At 49.7% G+C, this 17,202-nt stretch overlaps 2 protein-coding genes across 2 annotated transcripts in view; one reads left to right on the top strand and one right to left on the bottom strand.

Moving 5' to 3' along the window:
- The window catches only part of FAM222B (family with sequence similarity 222, member B), a 131,474-nt gene extending 124,465 nt beyond the window's left edge, over nt 1–7,009 (bottom strand). Inside the window, exon 1 of the mRNA XM_011997493.1 lies at nt 6,727–7,009. The gene's annotated coding sequence lies outside the window, so the exon portion shown is untranslated. The remainder of the gene's footprint in view (nt 1–6,726) is intronic.
- On the top strand, nt 6,740–13,136 carry ERAL1 (Era-like 12S mitochondrial rRNA chaperone 1). The gene is made up of 10 exons (XM_011997496.1): nt 6,740–7,094; nt 8,054–8,181; nt 8,295–8,372; nt 9,710–9,756; nt 9,917–9,978; nt 10,145–10,257; nt 10,347–10,595; nt 10,735–10,884; nt 10,974–11,054; nt 12,505–13,136. Exons 1-10 carry the CDS (start codon nt 6,812–6,814, stop codon nt 12,625–12,627), a joined length of 1,314 nt encoding a protein of 437 aa, XP_011852886.1. The 5' UTR covers nt 6,740–6,811; the 3' UTR covers nt 12,628–13,136.
- The last annotated feature ends 4,066 nt before the right edge of the window (nt 13,137–17,202 follow it).

Genomic DNA, 17,202 nt, shown 5'->3' with positions numbered 1-17,202 from the left:
ACACCTGTAATCCCAGCACTTTGGGAGGCCAAGGTGGGCAGATCACCTGAGGTCGGGAGTTTGAGACCAGCCTGACCAACATGGAGAAACCCCGTCTCTGCTAAAAATACAAAATTAGCCGGGTGTAGTGGAACATGCCTGTGATCCCAGTTACTCGGGAGGCTGAGGCAGGAAAATCACTTAAACCCCGGAGGCAGAGGTTGCAGTGAGTTGAGATAGTGCCACTGCACTCCAGCCTGAATGATAGAGAGAGACTCCGTCTCAAAAGAAAAAAAAAAAAAGGAAAAAGAAAAAATCTAAAACTTCCCTGACCCCAAGTTACAAGGTGTAACTTTATCTTTCTTACTAAAATAGTGTAGTGTAGTGGGCCGTGCGTGGTGGTTCATGCCCATAATCCCAGCACTTTGGGAGGCTGAGGCAGGCAGATCACGAGGTCAGGAGTTCGAGGCAAGTTTGGCCAACATGGAGAAACCCTGTCTGTACTAAAAATACAAAAAATTAGCCAAGCATTGTGGTGTACGCCTGTAATCCCACCTACTCCAGAGGCTAAGGCAGGAGAATTGCTTGAATCTGGGAAGTGGAGGTTGCAGTGAGCAGAGATTGTGCCACTGCACTTCAGCCTGGGCGACAGAGCAAGACTCCATCTCAAAAACAAATAAATAAATTAATTAAAGAAAAACAAAATAGTGTAGTGAAGATGGAGGAGAGAGAAGCAGATGGGGTCTGCGCATGTTGGCTCATGTCTGAAATCCCAGCACTTTGGAAGGCTGAAGTGGGTGACTTAAGCCCTAGAACAGTGTTTGGCACATAGCAAGTACTCAATAGATTTTTGTTGAGTGAGTGAATAAATGACATCTTTCTCTGGGTTGGCTCTCCCCTTCTGGTATCAACATGACTGCAGCAGCTCCAGATATTATGTCTTCTTACATCCAGCTCCAGTGGGAAAGAAGCAAAATTCTCCTTGTACCTTTTATCTCCTTGGGTTATATGCCCATCCCTAAAACAATCATCATGGGCAAGAGAATGTTATATGCTGATTGAGTTGGTTCTGGGTTGTGTGCTCCCTGCCTGGAGTAAGCCTCATCCATCCACATAGTCTGAGTTTGGAGTAGGGGTGTTTCTATGGATAACCATATTGTATATAATGAATTAATGATTGGCAGGGGAAAAATCCACTATTCTGCCCTTGGTAAGAAATTCAAGTAGGGGCCCAGGCACGGTGGCTCACGCCTGTAATCCTAGCACTTTGGGACACCGAGGAAGGTGGATCACGAGGTCAGGAGTTCAAGACCAGCCTGGCCAAGATGGTGAAACTTCGTCTCTACTAAAAATTTAAAAAATTAGCTGGTGTGGTGGTGGGTGCCTGTAATCCCAGTTACTTGGGAGGCTGAGGCAAGAGAATCGCTTGAATCTCCCTGGCAGAAGAACCGCCAGGGAGGCGGAGGTTGCAGTGAGCCGAGATTGGGCCACTGCACTCTAGCCTGGGTGACAGAGCAAGACTCTGCCTCAAAGAAAGAAAAAAAAAGAAATTCAAGTAGGGAAATGGCTCAGAAAACCCACAGTGGTTCAAATACAGGAATATATGCTGTTGTCATATATATAGTCTCCAGCAGGGGACGCCCCCATCCCCTCTCCCCTGGGAGCCAAGAGTCTAGACTGGGCCACCAGCCCATACCCCTAGTCCAGGCAGCATTGATTTTCCACCAGAACTGAGCTCAGGTTCAGTGGGGGATGACTCAAGAAAGCACTGTAATTACACTTAGCAGTTTTCTACTCTTCAGACCCAGGGCCATGGAGCCTTGAGTAGAGTTTTTTGTTTTTTTTTTAATCAGCATCTCTATTTTCTCTTTGACCCCAATTCCTTCTCTGTTACTCTCTACACCCCAGGAACTCACCAGCCGGGAGCAGGCGGCAGCTAATTTTGGTACCACTTAAGGGTTCCCCATTCTGGCCCCCCTTCTACTCTCTCACCCCCAAATATTTGTATCTGGAGTGTTTTCTTCCAAGAGGCTGCAACACCCAAGGCTGGTACCTCTCATAACCAACCCACACAAGCGCCCACCTCCCTTTAGGAACTGGCCAAATTTGGCATTTTTTTCATGACAGCCTGCCATTCCTAGATGTTTTCTACATTAAAGAAGAAGAAAAAAAATCACTGTTTTCTCCTTAACTTCAAGCTACCACTCTCTCCTCTTCCCCTATAAGGGAAGAGAAAACAAAAAGTTGAAATATAAAAATTCCCCTCCTCACCAGGCGCAGTGGCTCACACCTGTAATCCTAGCACTTTGGGAGGCCGAGGAGGGTGGATCACCTGAGATTGGGAGTTCGAGACCAGCCTGACCAACATGGAGAAACCCCATCTCTATTAAAAATCCAAAAAATTAGCCAGGCATGGTGGCACATGCCTGTAATCCCAGCTACTCAGGAGGCTAAGGCAGGAGAATCACCTAGAACCCGGGAGGCGGAGGTTGCAGTGAGCCGAGGTCATGCCATTGCACTCCAACCTGGCCAACAAGAGTGAAACTCTGTCTCAAAAAAAAAAAAAATCCCCCTCCTCCCATTATTCAAGTTATTGTCATCACTCTCTTCTCTGCCCCAAAAAGCTGTGAAGCCCTTTGCCTCACTCTTGACAGCGTGAGGGGCCAGTGGGCAGGGACTGTGGTTTGAATATCTGAATTGTTTTTCCTTCCACTCTGGGTACTTGCTCAGGCATTGGGGTCTCCTCACTCTTGGCCACATGAGTTTCTTTAGAATCCTCTGGTCAACTGGGACCTTGATTTTGAGACAGTTTAGCCTGGGGTATTTTTGTTCTGTTTGTTCTGTTGGTCAGTTCTGTTTGCCCATTTTCTTCTGTCTGTCAGTTTTAGTTTTTTTCATCATTGTGGTTCTGGAAACTTCTCGTGTGCGGTGTCTGGCAAGTTTTGAACAGGTTCTTTCTATAAAAATCAAAGATTTTTAAAAAATGTTCTGCCAGGCGTGGTGGCTCACGCCTGTAATCCCAACGCTTTAGGAGGCCAAGGCGGGCGGATCACGAGTTTAGGAGTTTGAGACAAGCCTGGCCAATATGGTGAAACCCCGTCTCTACTAAAACTACAAAAATTAACCGGGCTTGGTGGAGTGTACCTGTAATCCCAGGTACTCAGGAGGCTGAGGCAGAAGAATTGCTTGAACCCGGGAGGTGGTAGTTGCAGTAAGCTGAGATTGCACCACTGCACTCCAGCCTGGGCAACAGAGGGAGACTCCATCTCAAAAAAAAAAAATGTTCCAAGGCTAGGGGCAGTAGCTAACACCTGTAATCTCAGCACTTTGGGAGGCCAAAGGAGGTGGCTCACTTGAGCCCATGAGTTCAAGACCAGCCTGGGCCAAGCCAGGCACGGTGGCTCACACCTGTAATCTCATCACTTTGGGAGGCCGAGGCAGGTGGATCACCTGAGGTCAGGAGTTCGAGACCAGCCTGGCCAACATGGTGAAACTCCATCTCTACTAAAAATACAAAAAATTAGCCAGGTGTGGTGGCAGAAGACTATAACCCCAGCTACTTGGGAGCCTGAGGCAAGAGAATCGCTTGAACCCGGGAGACAAAAGGTTGCAGTGAGATGAGATTGTGCCATTTCACTCCAGCCTGGGAGTCTCAAAAAAAAAAAAGAAAAAAAAAAGAAGACAACCAGTCTGGGCAACATGGTGAGAGCCTGTCTCTATAAAAAAATACAGAAATTAGGCTAGGCACGGTGACTCATCCCTGTAATCCCTGTAAACTTTGGGAGGCTGAGGCGGGCGGATCATGAGGTCAGGAGTTCGAGACCAGCCTAGCCAACATGGTGAAACCCTGTCTCTACTAAAAACACAAAAATTAGCCGGTGTGGTGGCGGGGACCTGTAATCCCAGCTACGCGGGAGGCTGAGCCAGGAGAATCACTTGAACCAGGGAGGTGGAGGTTGCAGTGAGCCAAGATCACACCACTGCACTCCAACCTGGGCGATGAGCAAGACTCCGTCTCAAAAAAAAGACCAAAAACAGAAATTAGCTGGGCATGATCGTGCACATCTGTAGCTACCTGGGAGGCTAAGACAGGGGAATCACCTGAGCCCAGGAGGTGGAGGTTGCAGTGCACCAAAATTGCACCACTATACTCCAGCCCAGACAACAGAGTGAGATTGTGTCTCAAAACAAATTTTGTTTTTAACTAAAAAAACAATGTGGCCCGGTGCAGTGGCTCATGCCTGTAATCCCAGCACTTTGGGAGGCCAAGGTGGGCGGATCACGAGGTCATGAGATCGAGACCATCCTGGCTAACACAGTGAAACACCCACTCTACTAAAAATACAAAAAATTAGCCAGGCATGGTGGTGGGCGCCTGTAGTCTCAGCTACTCGGGAGGCTGAGACAGGAGAATGGCATGAACCCAGGAGGCAGAACTTGCAGTGAGCCGAGATGGTGCCACTGCACTCCAGCCTGGGCAACAGAGCAAGACTCCGTCTCAAAAAAGAAAAAAAAAAAATGTTCAGCCAGGTACAGTGACTCACGCCTGTAATCTCAGCACTTTGGGAGGTGGAGTACGTGGAGTTCAAGACCAACCTGGGCTACATGGTGAAACCCCATCTGCACAAAAAAATTACCAAAAAATTAGCCGGGTGTGGTGGCCCGCGTCTATAGTCCCAGCTACTTGGGAGGTTGAAGAAGGAGGATTGCTTGAGTCTGGGAGGCAGAGGTTGCAGTGAGATTCAACCATTGCACTCTAGCCTAGGGGAGCCAGATTCCGTCTCAAAAAAAATAAAAGTTTCATCTTAAAAAAGAAAAGAAAATCCTCTATTAACCCCACAGCCCTCTCCTGTTCAGTATTGGTCCTCAATATCCAAGGATTTAGCATCCAGGAATTCAACCAACTGAAGAACAAAAATATCTGGGGAAAGGCCAGGCATGGTGTCTCATGCCTGTAAACTCAGCACTTGGGGAGGCCGAGGCTGAGGATCACTTGAGGCCAGGAGTTCGTGACTAGCCTGGGCAACATAGTGAGAATCTGTCTCTGCAAAAGATTTAAAAATTAGCGCTGGGCGTGGTATCTGACACCTGTAATCCCAGCACTTTGGGAGGCCAAGGTGGGTGGATCACCTGAGGTTGGGAGTTCGAGACCAACCTAACCAACATGGAGAAACCCTGTCTCTACTGAAAATACAAAATTAGCCAGGCGTGGTGGTGCATGCCTGTGATCCCAGCTACTCGGGAGGCTGAGGCAGGAAAATCACTTGAACCCGGGAGGTGGAGGTTGCAGTGAACCAAGATCGTGCCATTGCACTGCAGCATGGGCAACAAGAGCGAAACTCCATCTCAAAAAAAAAAAAAGGAATTACTAGGCATGGTGGCAGCAGGTCTGTAGTCACAGCTACTAGTGGGGTTGAGGTGGGAGGAATGCTTGAGCCATGATTGCACCACTGCACTCCAGTCTGGGCGACAGAGCAAGACCCTGTCTCAAAAAAAAAATAAAATAAAAGAGAGAATGGGAGGAGAGAAATTGAGGATAGCCAGAATATACAGTTGTGTCTTCCCAGGGAATTTAGATACTATAATTTCCAGCCTCCCATCCTATGGATACCAAAATCTGCTGATTCTCTTGTAGTAAGAGATGACTTTAAGTCATCTCTAGATTACTTATAATATCTAATACAATGTAAGTGCTATATAAATAGTTGTTATACTGTATCGTGTCATATTTTTGTTATTTTAGAGATGAGGTCCCCGAAGTCCCGTGATAGAGATTTCTGCCTGTTTTGTTCACTGATGTATCCCCAGCACGGGACAGAGCTTGCTAGTAGATGCTTTATACATCTTCCTCCATAGTCAGGCATGTTAGCACATGCCTGTAGTCCTGGCCACTCAAGAGGGCTGAAACTGGAAGATCGCTTGAACCCAAGAGTTTCAGGTTCCAGTGAGCTATGATCATGCCACTGCACTCCAGCCTGGGCAACAGAATGAGCACTGACTCTAAGAACCTTCTTTCCTAAACTCCCCTCTACCAAGGTGTATCTCTGTTTCAAGTGTTTGATTTAGAGGCTACAAAGGATGAAGAGGTCTCAAGGCCTCAAACAGACCAAGGTAAATGGAGTTTCTCTGGCTGCTAGAGCGGTCTAGGAGAGCTTAGGTGGCTAAGCTGCTTCTTCCTCCTTTGCAAACCCTCTGTTTTTTCTCCATAAAGGAATGACCTCAGATAGGAGACAGTAGCCGAAGCTTACAGGAGGGAAATCCACACCTGCTCTTCATCCCAAACACCGACCCAAGGACCACTCCTTGCAGGAGCCTAGTATAAAGCAAAGGTGCAGACAGCCCGGGGCCACCGCTGACCTCTAGGGCAAGGCAAAGTAAGGCTGGGAGATGATCCTGTAGGCCAAAGGATGAAAAGGACTAGGAACAAACAACAACAAAACCCTTATGGGGACAGGCGGAACAGCGCCCCCTACCAGTCCCACAACCATTCCTCCCTCGATGGAAGGACGATTTCTGCTATTTGGCCTCATGGGAAATGTAGTTTAGGAGACGTGGCTAGAAGGGCCTTTTACAAAACTTTGGCAGAAGAAAAAAATACGTTGTGTAAGGGAGTCCAAAACTACCACCATGCTTGCACAGACTCTAAATACACATTTCCCCCCTTCCTTTGCCTCGATCAGTCTCCAGAGCGGTTCCTCCTCCCGCCCACATCCCCTGTGTCTCGGCTTTCCATTTGGGCCGACCTACCTCTCTCCTACTCGCTGGTTCGTCAGCCGCTCCGTTCAATCGTAGGAACGCTCTTGGTCGGTTCCCGGAGTGCCTTGCGGCTGTAATGGCTGCCCCCAGTTGGCGCGGGGCTGGGCTTGTTCAAGAGGTGTTAAGGGTCTGGCAGGTGGGCCCTCATGTCGCGAGGGAGCGGGTGATCCCTTTTTCCTCACCCTTAAGCTTCCAACGGAGGTGCGTGTCCTGCGTTGCGGGGTCCGCTTTCTCTGGTCCGCGCTTAGCTTCGGCTTCTCGGAATTATGGCCAGGGCTCTGCCCTGGACCACTTCCTCGGATCCTCTCAGCGCGACAGTTCGGTGACTTCTTGCGTCCCGGCGGTGTCCATGCACAGAGGTAAAGAGCCCTGATAGGTTTGCCCGGAACTATCACCTTTTTAGCACTGAAAGGTTTCTGGGGATATTGTCTTCGATTCTATTTTATAGAAAACGATGTTGAGGCCCTGACAGGGACGAGCAATGAAAAATCTCACAGGAGAGAAATAACAGTTTGAGTCGGAGAAGGAAACGATCTGGTCACAACCAGAGGCGCTCACTAAAGAGCATGAGATTGAAGGGCCACAGACAAAGCAGAACTATAGCTCTGCACCCTGACATGGGAAGCAAATTTGATCCAATAAATGCATGTTGGGCTTCATCTACTTGTCAAGACACAGTTGCACCTGGAAAATAGCACACTTTATTCTTCATAGTCGGGTATTGGAGACTGGACACAAACTGGTCATTGCAAAATGGTGTCATAAGGAGACAATATAAAAAGACTGGGCCCTCTCCCTTCTTGACCCCTAGCCCTGCCTCCCGTCCTTCCTTCAGAAAAAAAAAAAAAAAAAAAAAACTGGGAAAGCTTGCAGAGCCTTCATAGCACCCTTAGTAGTGTGAGAGAATGACGGCTGAGGAATTATCTGGCTTTGTGTAGTCCAGCTTGCTTAAATGTACATACACTTCTCAGGCACAGCTACACATTAGAATTACATGCAGTAATTGACTATTAAGTGCCAGGCATTGTGCTGAGTTGTTTTACACAATTGCTAGTCATCAAAAAAAATTATAAGCTGGTAAGTAGGTACCGTTAATATCAACTCGATTTTACATATGAGAAAACTAAAGGGCTCAGAGAGTTACTTTATAAATTAATGTAAATTAAGGGCCAAACAAAGTCTCAAAGTCAGGTCTAGGTGCTTTCAACCTGGTGCACTAATTTTGTATCCCTGCTCCCTTTGTGGGCGGGCGGGAACAAGCACCTGACAGGAAATCCAGATTCCACTGTGTCTCACACCTCTTCCCACTTGCACATAGATGAGCAGGATCTCCTCTTGGTCCATCACCCTGATATGCCTGAGAATCCCCGGGTCCTACGAGTAGTCCTCCTGGGAGCCCCGAATGCAGGGAAGTCAACGCTCTCCAACCAGCTACTAGGCCGAAAGGTATGCTACATCCTTGACCATCCTACCCTTTACATCTTTTACTTCTTGCCATGCCTTCAGGAATGGTCTTGAAGGGATCTGGTACCTCACTGAGACTCCTTTGTTCATGGCAGGTGTTCCCTGTTTCCAAGAAGGTGCATACCACTCGCTGCCAAGCTCTGGGGGTCATCACAGAGAAGGAGACCCAGGTGGTGGGTACCTACAAAGGGAGTCCTTGAAACAGGACAGGGGGTGAAGCTAAGAGGGTCTCCCTTACCATCAGCCTTGAAGAAGATGATGGTTACATTCATTTATCTGAGGAAAGGGGGTTTCTTTTTTTTCTTTTTTTTTGGAGATGGAGTCTCACTCTATCACCCAGACTGGAGTTCAGTGACTCTATGTTGGCTCACTGCAAGCTCCACCTCCTGGGTTCACGCCATTCTCCTGCCTCAGCCTCCCAAGTAGCTGGGACTACAGGCGCCCGCCACCATACCTGGCTAATTTTTTGTATTTTTAGTAGAAACGATGTCTCACCATGTTAGCCAGGATGGTCTTGATGTCCTGACCTCGTGATCAGCCTGCCTCGGCCTCCCAAAGTGCTGGGATTACAGTCGTGAGCCACCATGCCCGGCCAGGAAAGGGGGTTTCCTCTTCCTTTAGGCATGGTACAGTTCTGTCTCTACCTTGCCCTCCCCTGGCATCTAGTCAGAAAGATTTCATTCTCTTTTTTTTTTTTGAGATGGAGTTTCACTCTTGTTGCCCAGGCTGGAGTTCAGTGGCACAATCTCAGCTCACCACAACCTCTGCCTCCCGGGTTTAAGTAGTTCTCCTGCCTCAGCCTCCCGAGTAGCTGGGACTACAGGCATGTGCCACCACGCCCGGCTAATTTTGTATTTTTGGTAGAGATGGGGTTTCACCATGTTGGCCAGTCTGGTCTCAAAACTCCTGACCTCAGGTGATCCACCCGCCTTGGCCTCCCAAAGTGCTGGGATTGTGAGCATGAGCCACCATGCCCAGCCGATTTCATTCTGTTTACTGTTTCCTAATCTTCCTTATATTCACAGTCATCGTCTTTCTCCAAGATGCCATCAAAGCAGAATGGTAAAAACCTAAGGTCAGCCTGGGTGCAGTGCACATATCCCAGCACTGTGGGAGGCCAAAGCGGGTGGATCACTTGAGATCAGGAGTTCGAGACCAGCCTGGCCAACATGGTGAAACCCTGTCTCTACTAAAAAAATACAAAAATTAGCCGGGTGCGGTGGTGCACACCTGTAATCCCAGCTACTCAGGAGGTTGAGGCAGGAGAATTGCTTGAACCCAGGAGGCAGAGGTTGCAGTGAGCCAAGATGGTACCACTGCACTCCAGCCTGGGCGACAGAATGAGACTCTGTCTCAAAAAAAAAAAAAACAACAAAATATAAACCTAAAGTCAGTAATAGCTTGACTGAGGAGGGAGGGCAGGCTCCTGACATCGCAGGTAGCCTCTCTCTCACTTCCCAGTCATAATCTTTTCTTCTGGGGTCTGGGTATCTCACTTTCCTGATTTTAGATTCTACTTGACACACCTGGCATTATCAGTCCTGGTAAACAGAAGAGGTAATGGTGGTGGAATTGGGGTGGATATGGGGGGAGGTACTGAAACAGGGTGGGGAGATTCCATTATAGGGGCTGGAAAACCCCTTTACCATACAACATCCCTCATCAGAAATGCCTGAGTCATAAGACCCTTCCTGACTGATGTATTTCTGTCCCTCAGGCATCACCTGGAGCTCTCTTTGTTGGAAGATCCATGGAAGAGCATGGAATCTGCTGATCTTGGTTAGGTTCAGGATGGGAACCTTAAGCCCAGTTTACAGGGGTCATGGCCTTTCATTCCTTGGTAGTTTGTGGGGCGAAAGCCAAGCCCATACCATGTAAGTTTTTGTCAGGGCAGGAGGAAGAGTGACCATTTCCTTTTCCTTCTTCTTGCCTTGCCATCTTCCAGTTGTGGTTCTTGTGGATGTCTCGGACAAGTGGACACGGAACCAGCTCAGCCCTCAGTTGCTCAGGTGCTTGACCAAGTTCTCCCAGATCCCTAGTGTCCTGGTCATGAACAAGGTGAGCACTACCCATCCGAGGAAGAGGTCTACTTCCCTCCAAGTCCCCTATCTCTGACCACACACCCTTTGCCCATCCCCCACCTCCAGATAGATTGTCTGAAGCGGAAGTCAGTTCTCTTGGAGCTCACGGCAGCCCTCACTGAAGGTGAGGTCAACGGCAAAAAGCTCGAGATGAGGCAGGCCTTCCACTCACAGCCTGGTACCCGTTGCCCCAGCCCAGCAGTTAAGGACCCAAACACACTATCTGTGGGAAACCCTCAGAGGATTGGCTGGCCCCACTTCAAGGAGATCTTCATGTTGTCAGCCCTAAGCCAGGAGGATGTGAAAACACTAAAGGTCAGTTAGTCTTGGCCATAGCCTGGCCCTTGGTTTCTACCATATGAAGACAGCCCTCTAATTTCCTCGTGGAAGCAAAAATGAGGAGAAAAGTCCTGGTTGGGATTAAGATGCCCATCTATTCCCTCTGTTCCCACAGCAATACCTCCTGACACAGGCCCAGCCAGGGCCCTGGGAGTACCACAGTGCAGTCCTCACTAGCCAGACACCAGAAGAGATCTGCACCAACATTATCCGAGAGAAACTCCTAGAGCACCTGCCTCAGGAGGTGCCTTACAATGTACAGCAGGTACAGAGTGAAGGGTTCTGGGGGCTCTCTACCAGACACACACCTTTACCGAGGAGTATGACTGACTAATCTTTTGTCTCCCTGTACAGAAGACGGCAATATGGGAGGAAGGACCAGGTGGGGAGCTGGTTATCCAACAGAAGCTTCTGGTGCCCAAAGAATCTTATATGGTAAGTGAGATTAGGCTCAGAGGAGAGATCAAGACTATGTTTGACAGGAGTTCTTCCCCTAGCTTGGAGCCCTGAGAGCAGGACCATGTCCTTCTCTCTTTTTTCTTTTTCTTTTCTTTTTTTTGAGACAGTCTCTGTCACTGAGGCTGGAGTACAGTGGTGGGATCACAGCTCACTGCAGCCTTGACTTCCCACGCTCAAGCAATCCTCCCGCCTCAGCCCCCTGAGGAGCTGGGATCAGCTAATTTTTTTATTTTTTATTTTTTTTGAGACAAAGTCTCACTCTGTCACCCAGGCTGGAGTGCAGTGGCACGATCTCTGCTCACTGCAACCTCCACCTCCTGGGCTCAAGTGATTCTCCTGCCTCAGCCTCCCAAGAAGCTGGGATTACAGGTGCCCACCACCACGCCCAGCTAATTTTTTGGGGTTTTTTTTTGTTTTTTTTTTTTTGAGACGGAGTCTTGCTCTGTGCCCCAGGCTGGAGTGCAGTGGCGCGATCTCGGCTCACTGCAAGCTCCGCCCCCCCGGGTTCACGCCATTCTCCTGCCTCAGCCTCCCGAGTAACTGGGACTACAGGTGCCCGCCACCTCGCCCGGCTAGTTTTTTGTATTTTTTAGTAGAGACGGGGTTTCACCGTGTTAGCCAGGATGGTCTCGATCTCCTGACCTCGTGATCCGCCCGTCTCGGCCTCCCAAAGTGCTGGGATTACAGGCTTGAGCCACCGCGCCCGGCCTAATTTTTGTATTTTTAGTAGAGACGAAGTTTCACCATGTTGGCCAGACTGGTTTCGAACACTTGAACTCAAATTGTCCGCCTGCCTCAGCCTCCCAAAGTGCCGCCTGACCATCCGCTAATTTAAAAAAAAGTTTTGTAGAGAAAGGGTTTCACTATGTTGCCCAGGCTGGTCTCAAACTGTCCTGGGCTCAAGCAGTCCACCCACCTTGGCCTCCGAAAGTGCTGGGATTAATGGCCCTGAGCCACTGCACCTAACCCTCTCCTTTTTTAATTTTTTAATCTCTTTTGAGCCAGGGTCTTGCTATGTCACTCAGGCTGGGGTGCAGAGGCGCAATCTCAGCTCACTGCAACTTCTGCCTCTCGGGTTCAAGTGATTCTCCTGCCTCAGCCTCCCAAGTAGCTAAGATTACAGGTGCCCACCACCATGCCCAGCTAATTTTTTGTAGAGACAGGGTTTCACCATGTTGACCAGGCTGGTTTTGAACTCCTGACCTCAGGTGATCTGCCCGCCTCAACCTCCCAAAGTGCTGGGATTACAGGCATGAGCCACCGCACCCGGCCACCCTCTCTTTTTTTTAAAGAGGGGTTGCACTTTTACCCAGGCTGAACTCAAACTCCTGTTCTCAAAGGATCCTCTCACCTCAGCCCCCCGAATAGCTGGGACTACAGGCATGTGCCATCATTCCTGTCTTCCTTCTCTTTCATATACCCTCAGAAACTGCTGATTGGTCCGAAGGGCCATGTGATCTCCCAGATAGCACAGGAGGCAGGCCGCGACCTCATGAACATCTTCCTCTGTGATGTTGACATCCACCTGTCTGTGAAGCTCCTCAAGTGACCACCCTCTACTGATCCTCCCAGGACATTCCAGCTCAAGCTGCTGGCAGGAACTGACCAGATCTGTCCTTGGCTGGGGACCCTCCAGGGACTGGTGAGAGACATGAACACTGACTGGCTGCTAGCTGGCCTGGCCCTGCTGAGTCTGCACAGTCCCTGCCCAGCTGTGTCTCCTGTTGGAAGAAGGAACTGGCCTTAGCTCAGTTTCCAGGTGGTTCCTCTGCCTGGGACCACAGCTACAAAGGTGTAGCTAAGAAGATGGCTCATTGGTGGGAGCAATATCACCCTACCTCCAGCTAGCTATGGGCCCAGAGTTTCTCCCTGAGTCGCTGTTGCTGGTAGGGAGGTTTTCTCTTCCCGCCCTCACTTCCTTCACCTTGAACTTGGATAAGAACTCGTGTCTCCTGAATGAGGTAGCGCCTTCCATCTGCTCCCCAGTTCTTGATCTCTCCCACCCCATCCCTCTCCCCAGTCTTGGATACTAATAAAAGACAGGCATTCTGGTTCTCATCTTTATTCCTTTTATTTATTTATTTTTATTTTTTAATATTAGGGACTGAGTCTCACTATGTTGTCTAGGCTGGTCTCAAACTCCTGGGCTCAAGAAATCCTCCTGCCTTGGCCTCTGAAAGTGGTGGGATTACAGGCTTAAGCCACTGTGCCTGGCCTCATCTTTATTTCCTTACAACAGGAAAGAGAACATGTATCTATTCCCTCCCCTACCCGCCATCCCATGCCCTCACCCCGCCTTGTTTGAGCTGGAGTCTCCCTTCCAGTAGTCAGCTCCAGGGTCCTGAGTTCTCTTCCTGGCACGTTTTCTGGATATAGCAAGAGAACCCTTACCATTACTAAACTCAGTAATGGTAACGGTTTCCTTGCCATTCCCAAGTGCCCTGGCAGTCAGTAGGCTGTGACAGGCTGAGCGGAGAGCTTCTTGGGCTTGCAGCATCTCTCCTGTCCTCCTTGTCAGGCTCCAGAGCTGGGGGTGCCCGGACTAGTACATCATCTATACTGTAGTGTCTCATCGCAAACTTACAGTATATGATGATATCCCAGCCAGGGCCCCACTGAGGGTACAGGAAGCATGGCTTGAAAAGTACTGTGGGGGGCTGGGGGCAGAACAGAACAGGTCAGGGCTGGACACACACAGCTCCCTGCTCCCTGCTCCCTGCTCTACGGCTCCCTCCCAGGCCAGCATCTCCTTGATTCTGTGGTCAGGCACAGCCCAGGTGGGTTATGGGAGGGGGACTGGAGTTAGGGTCTGTTGAGATCTCATAGGGACCCAGGGCCAGTGTTAAAACAAGCCAGAGATGGCATAATGATGCAGAAGGTTCCCTTTGGTCAGACCAACAAGCAGACAGGCAGACAGACCCAGAGAAGGTGCACTTACCTAGAGCTGGAGCTGCAGACTGAGGAGGCCTTTGGATGCAGGGAGGATCTGTCCCTTCCTCTTCCTTGAGCTGCTTGCCTTTTAACATACCGGTCCCTCCTCTGGGTGGGGCACTTCTCCTGGCCCTGCCTCTTAACCCTTGCCCTGCTAGAGTCCACGAAACAAGGGTCACTGGCCCCTCTCCCTAGAAGGCCTTTTTTCACAACTGTCTCATGGACCACATTAACCCTGAGGTTCACCCTTCACTCCCATCTCCAAGAAGCTCGTCATCTCTCCTGGGCTGGGAATGAGAAAGAACAGCCTCATCCCATCCATCAGCATTTAATTGCTGGTCAGATCCCTGGTGGAAGGTTTTTCGTTTTTGCTTTTTTTTGTTTTGCAGTGGTGGTGGGCAGTGTTAGTTGAATCTCTATAGGGCAGGAAGGGTCCTGGCAGCTGGATCTCCAGCATCTGTCTGGCAGCCGAGCTCACACTACCCGTTAGCCTAAATTTCTATTCCCAGCCCCTGTCCCTGTGTTTATGATGAGCCCAAGGAGGCCAGACCTAGGCAGGCAGAGAGACTCTGCCTAGCACTGCCCTGGCAAGGTCCTCTTGAGGGTTGCTCTGCTAGGAGATTTGAGAGCAGCTGAATCCCCAGTTCTTGTGGGTCTGCTCTTCAAAGCTCAAAGCACATCCAGTGAGAACCTAACACTGTTTGGTTCTTTGCCTCTGGGGTAGGGGAGAGGCACCTCAAAGCAGGGCCTCCGCTGTTTAGAATCCCCATTCTGGGGGACACGCCTTTCCCTCTTCCCTAACCTAGAGATCTGGTCTGTGTGCTGGAAGGCAGTTTATACCCTTCCTCTGCAGGGGCAGACTAGAGCAGGATGGAAGTGGGAGAAGAGACCCAACCTTTTCTGGGTCCTGTGGAGGTGTTCTGTTTCCTGAGGCCACAGCACGCTGGCACATGTAACCCTCTGCTTAGCATGGTCTTCCCTCCTTTCTTGTCTAGTCAGCTCCTAGCACCTCTTCAGAGCTCTTTTTTTTTTCTTCCTTTTTTTGAGACAATTTAACTCTGTCACCCAGGTTGGAATGCAGTTGTGTGATCACGGCTCACTGCAGACCCCCCGGGCTCAGGTGATCCTCCCACCTCAGCCTCCCAAGTAGCTGGGACTACAGGCATGCACCACCACACCTGGCTAATTTTTGTATTTTTAATGGAGACAGAGTTTTGCCATGTTGCTTAGGCTGCTCTCAAACTCCTGGGTTCAAGTGATCCGCCCACATGGCCTCCCAGAGTGCTGGGATTACAGGCACAAGCCACAGCCTCCCTCTTCACATCTCTAAGTGTTACTTCTGCAGGGAAGTCTTCCCAGACCAGTTAAGTCCCCCTGATAGGGGCTTATTTATTTGTGTGATTATTCACATTAAGTAAATAATCATGAGGGCCTTGTTTATTCACTGATGTACTTCTGTGTTTGTTTGGTTGATTGGTTTTTTTGAGCCAGAGTCTTGCTCTGTCGCCCAGGCTGGAGTACAGTAGCACAATCTCGGCTCACTGCAACCTCCACCTCCCAGGTTCAAGTGATTCTCCTGCCTCAGCCTCCTGAGAAGCTGGGGCTACAGGCACTCGCTGCCATGCCCTGCTAATTTTTTGTATTTTTAGTAGAGACAGGGTTTCACCGTGTTGCCCAAGGCTGGTGTTGAAATCCTGAGCTCAGGCTATCTGCCCGCCTTAGCCTCCCAAAGTGCTGGGATTACAGGCGTGAGCCACCGCACCTGGCTCACTGATGTACTTCTATCACATAATTAGCGACTAAATAAATGTTCCAGCCTACATCAAGCTGAGCCTAATGTAATGTGGGGGAGGAGAGAGACCTTGGCCTGAGGAGGCAGATGGACAAAGCTGTGGCTCTCTCAGGTATGCCATTTTCTCTCTGGGACCCTCGCTGTTCTTATTTGTAAATAGGAATAACAATAGTCCCCAGTTCACAAAGTTGCCAGATCTAGGGGATCAGCTGCTGGTGCCAGTCAACAGAAGGAGTTCAAACAAGTTCATTCCCACCTCACCCCATTCACTCAGGGACCCCCACAAGGCCTGTCCTTGAACATCTGAAAGCCCATGGAATATTCTTTTTTTTTTTTTTTTTTTGTTGAGACGGAGTCTCGCTCTCTCCCCCTGGCTGGAGTGCAGTGGCATGATCTTGGCTCACTGCAAGCTCCGCCTCCCGGGTTCCTGCCATTCTGCCTCAGCCTCCCAAGTAGCTGGGACTACAGGCACCCGCCACTGCGCCCGGCTAATTTTTTTTGTATTTTTAGTAGAGGCGGGGTTTCACCGTGGTCTCGATCTCCTGACCTTGTGATCCGCCCGCCTCGGCCTCCCAAAGTGCTGGGATTACAGGCGTGAGCCACCGCGCCCGGCCCCATGGAATATTCTTGAAAGCCACCTGGGACCATTGCGAGAACCCAGGTCGAGAGGTGACAGGTCCCAAGTGACAGTCTCAGCTCTGCTGCATCCAGCTCTGTGACTTTGGACCAAGTGTTCCCACCCTCAGTTTCCTCAAATTTAAAATGGTAGCTGTCAATACCTACCTTATACAGTGATGAAGAGGGTGATATGAGCACTCATCTCAAGCTCCCAGATCAGGTCCTAACACATATGAAACAAATGTCAGTTTCCTTCTTTACTTCTTTCTTCTATCTCACAGGCTGTGTGGCTGGGGACAAATTACACTTCTCTGAGCTTTGGTGGTTATACACATCTTGCCAAGTTGTAAGAGGCAAGTCAGAAATATGAGTGAGAACCCAGGCACGGTGGCTCATGACTGTAATCCCAGAACTTTGGGAGGTTGAGGGGGGCAGATCGCTTGAGCCCAGGAGTTCAAGACCAGCCTGGGTAACATAGTGAGACCCCGTCTCTACTAAAAATACAAAACAAACAAACAAACAAATTAGCCGGTTGTGGTGGCATGTGCCTATAGTCCCAGCTACTTGGTGGGCTGTGGTGAGAGGATCACTTTAGCCTGGGAAGTCGAGGTTGCAATGAGCCATGTTTGTACCACTTCAGCCTGGGTGACAGAGTGAGACTCTATCTCAAAAAAAATTAAAAATTAAAAATTAGGCCGGGCGCGGTGGCTCAAGCCTGTAATCCCAGCACTTTGGGAGGCCGAGATGGGCGGATCACGAGGTCAGGAGATCGAGACCTCCTGG

The sequence above is a fragment of the Mandrillus leucophaeus genome, unplaced genomic scaffold, assembly GCF_000951045.1.
Source record: "Mandrillus leucophaeus isolate KB7577 unplaced genomic scaffold, Mleu.le_1.0 Scaffold541, whole genome shotgun sequence".
Taxonomy (NCBI): Eukaryota; Metazoa; Chordata; class Mammalia; order Primates; family Cercopithecidae; genus Mandrillus; species Mandrillus leucophaeus.
Note: the sequence above shows the minus strand (reverse complement) of the source record. Positions and strands in the feature narration are given on the sequence as shown.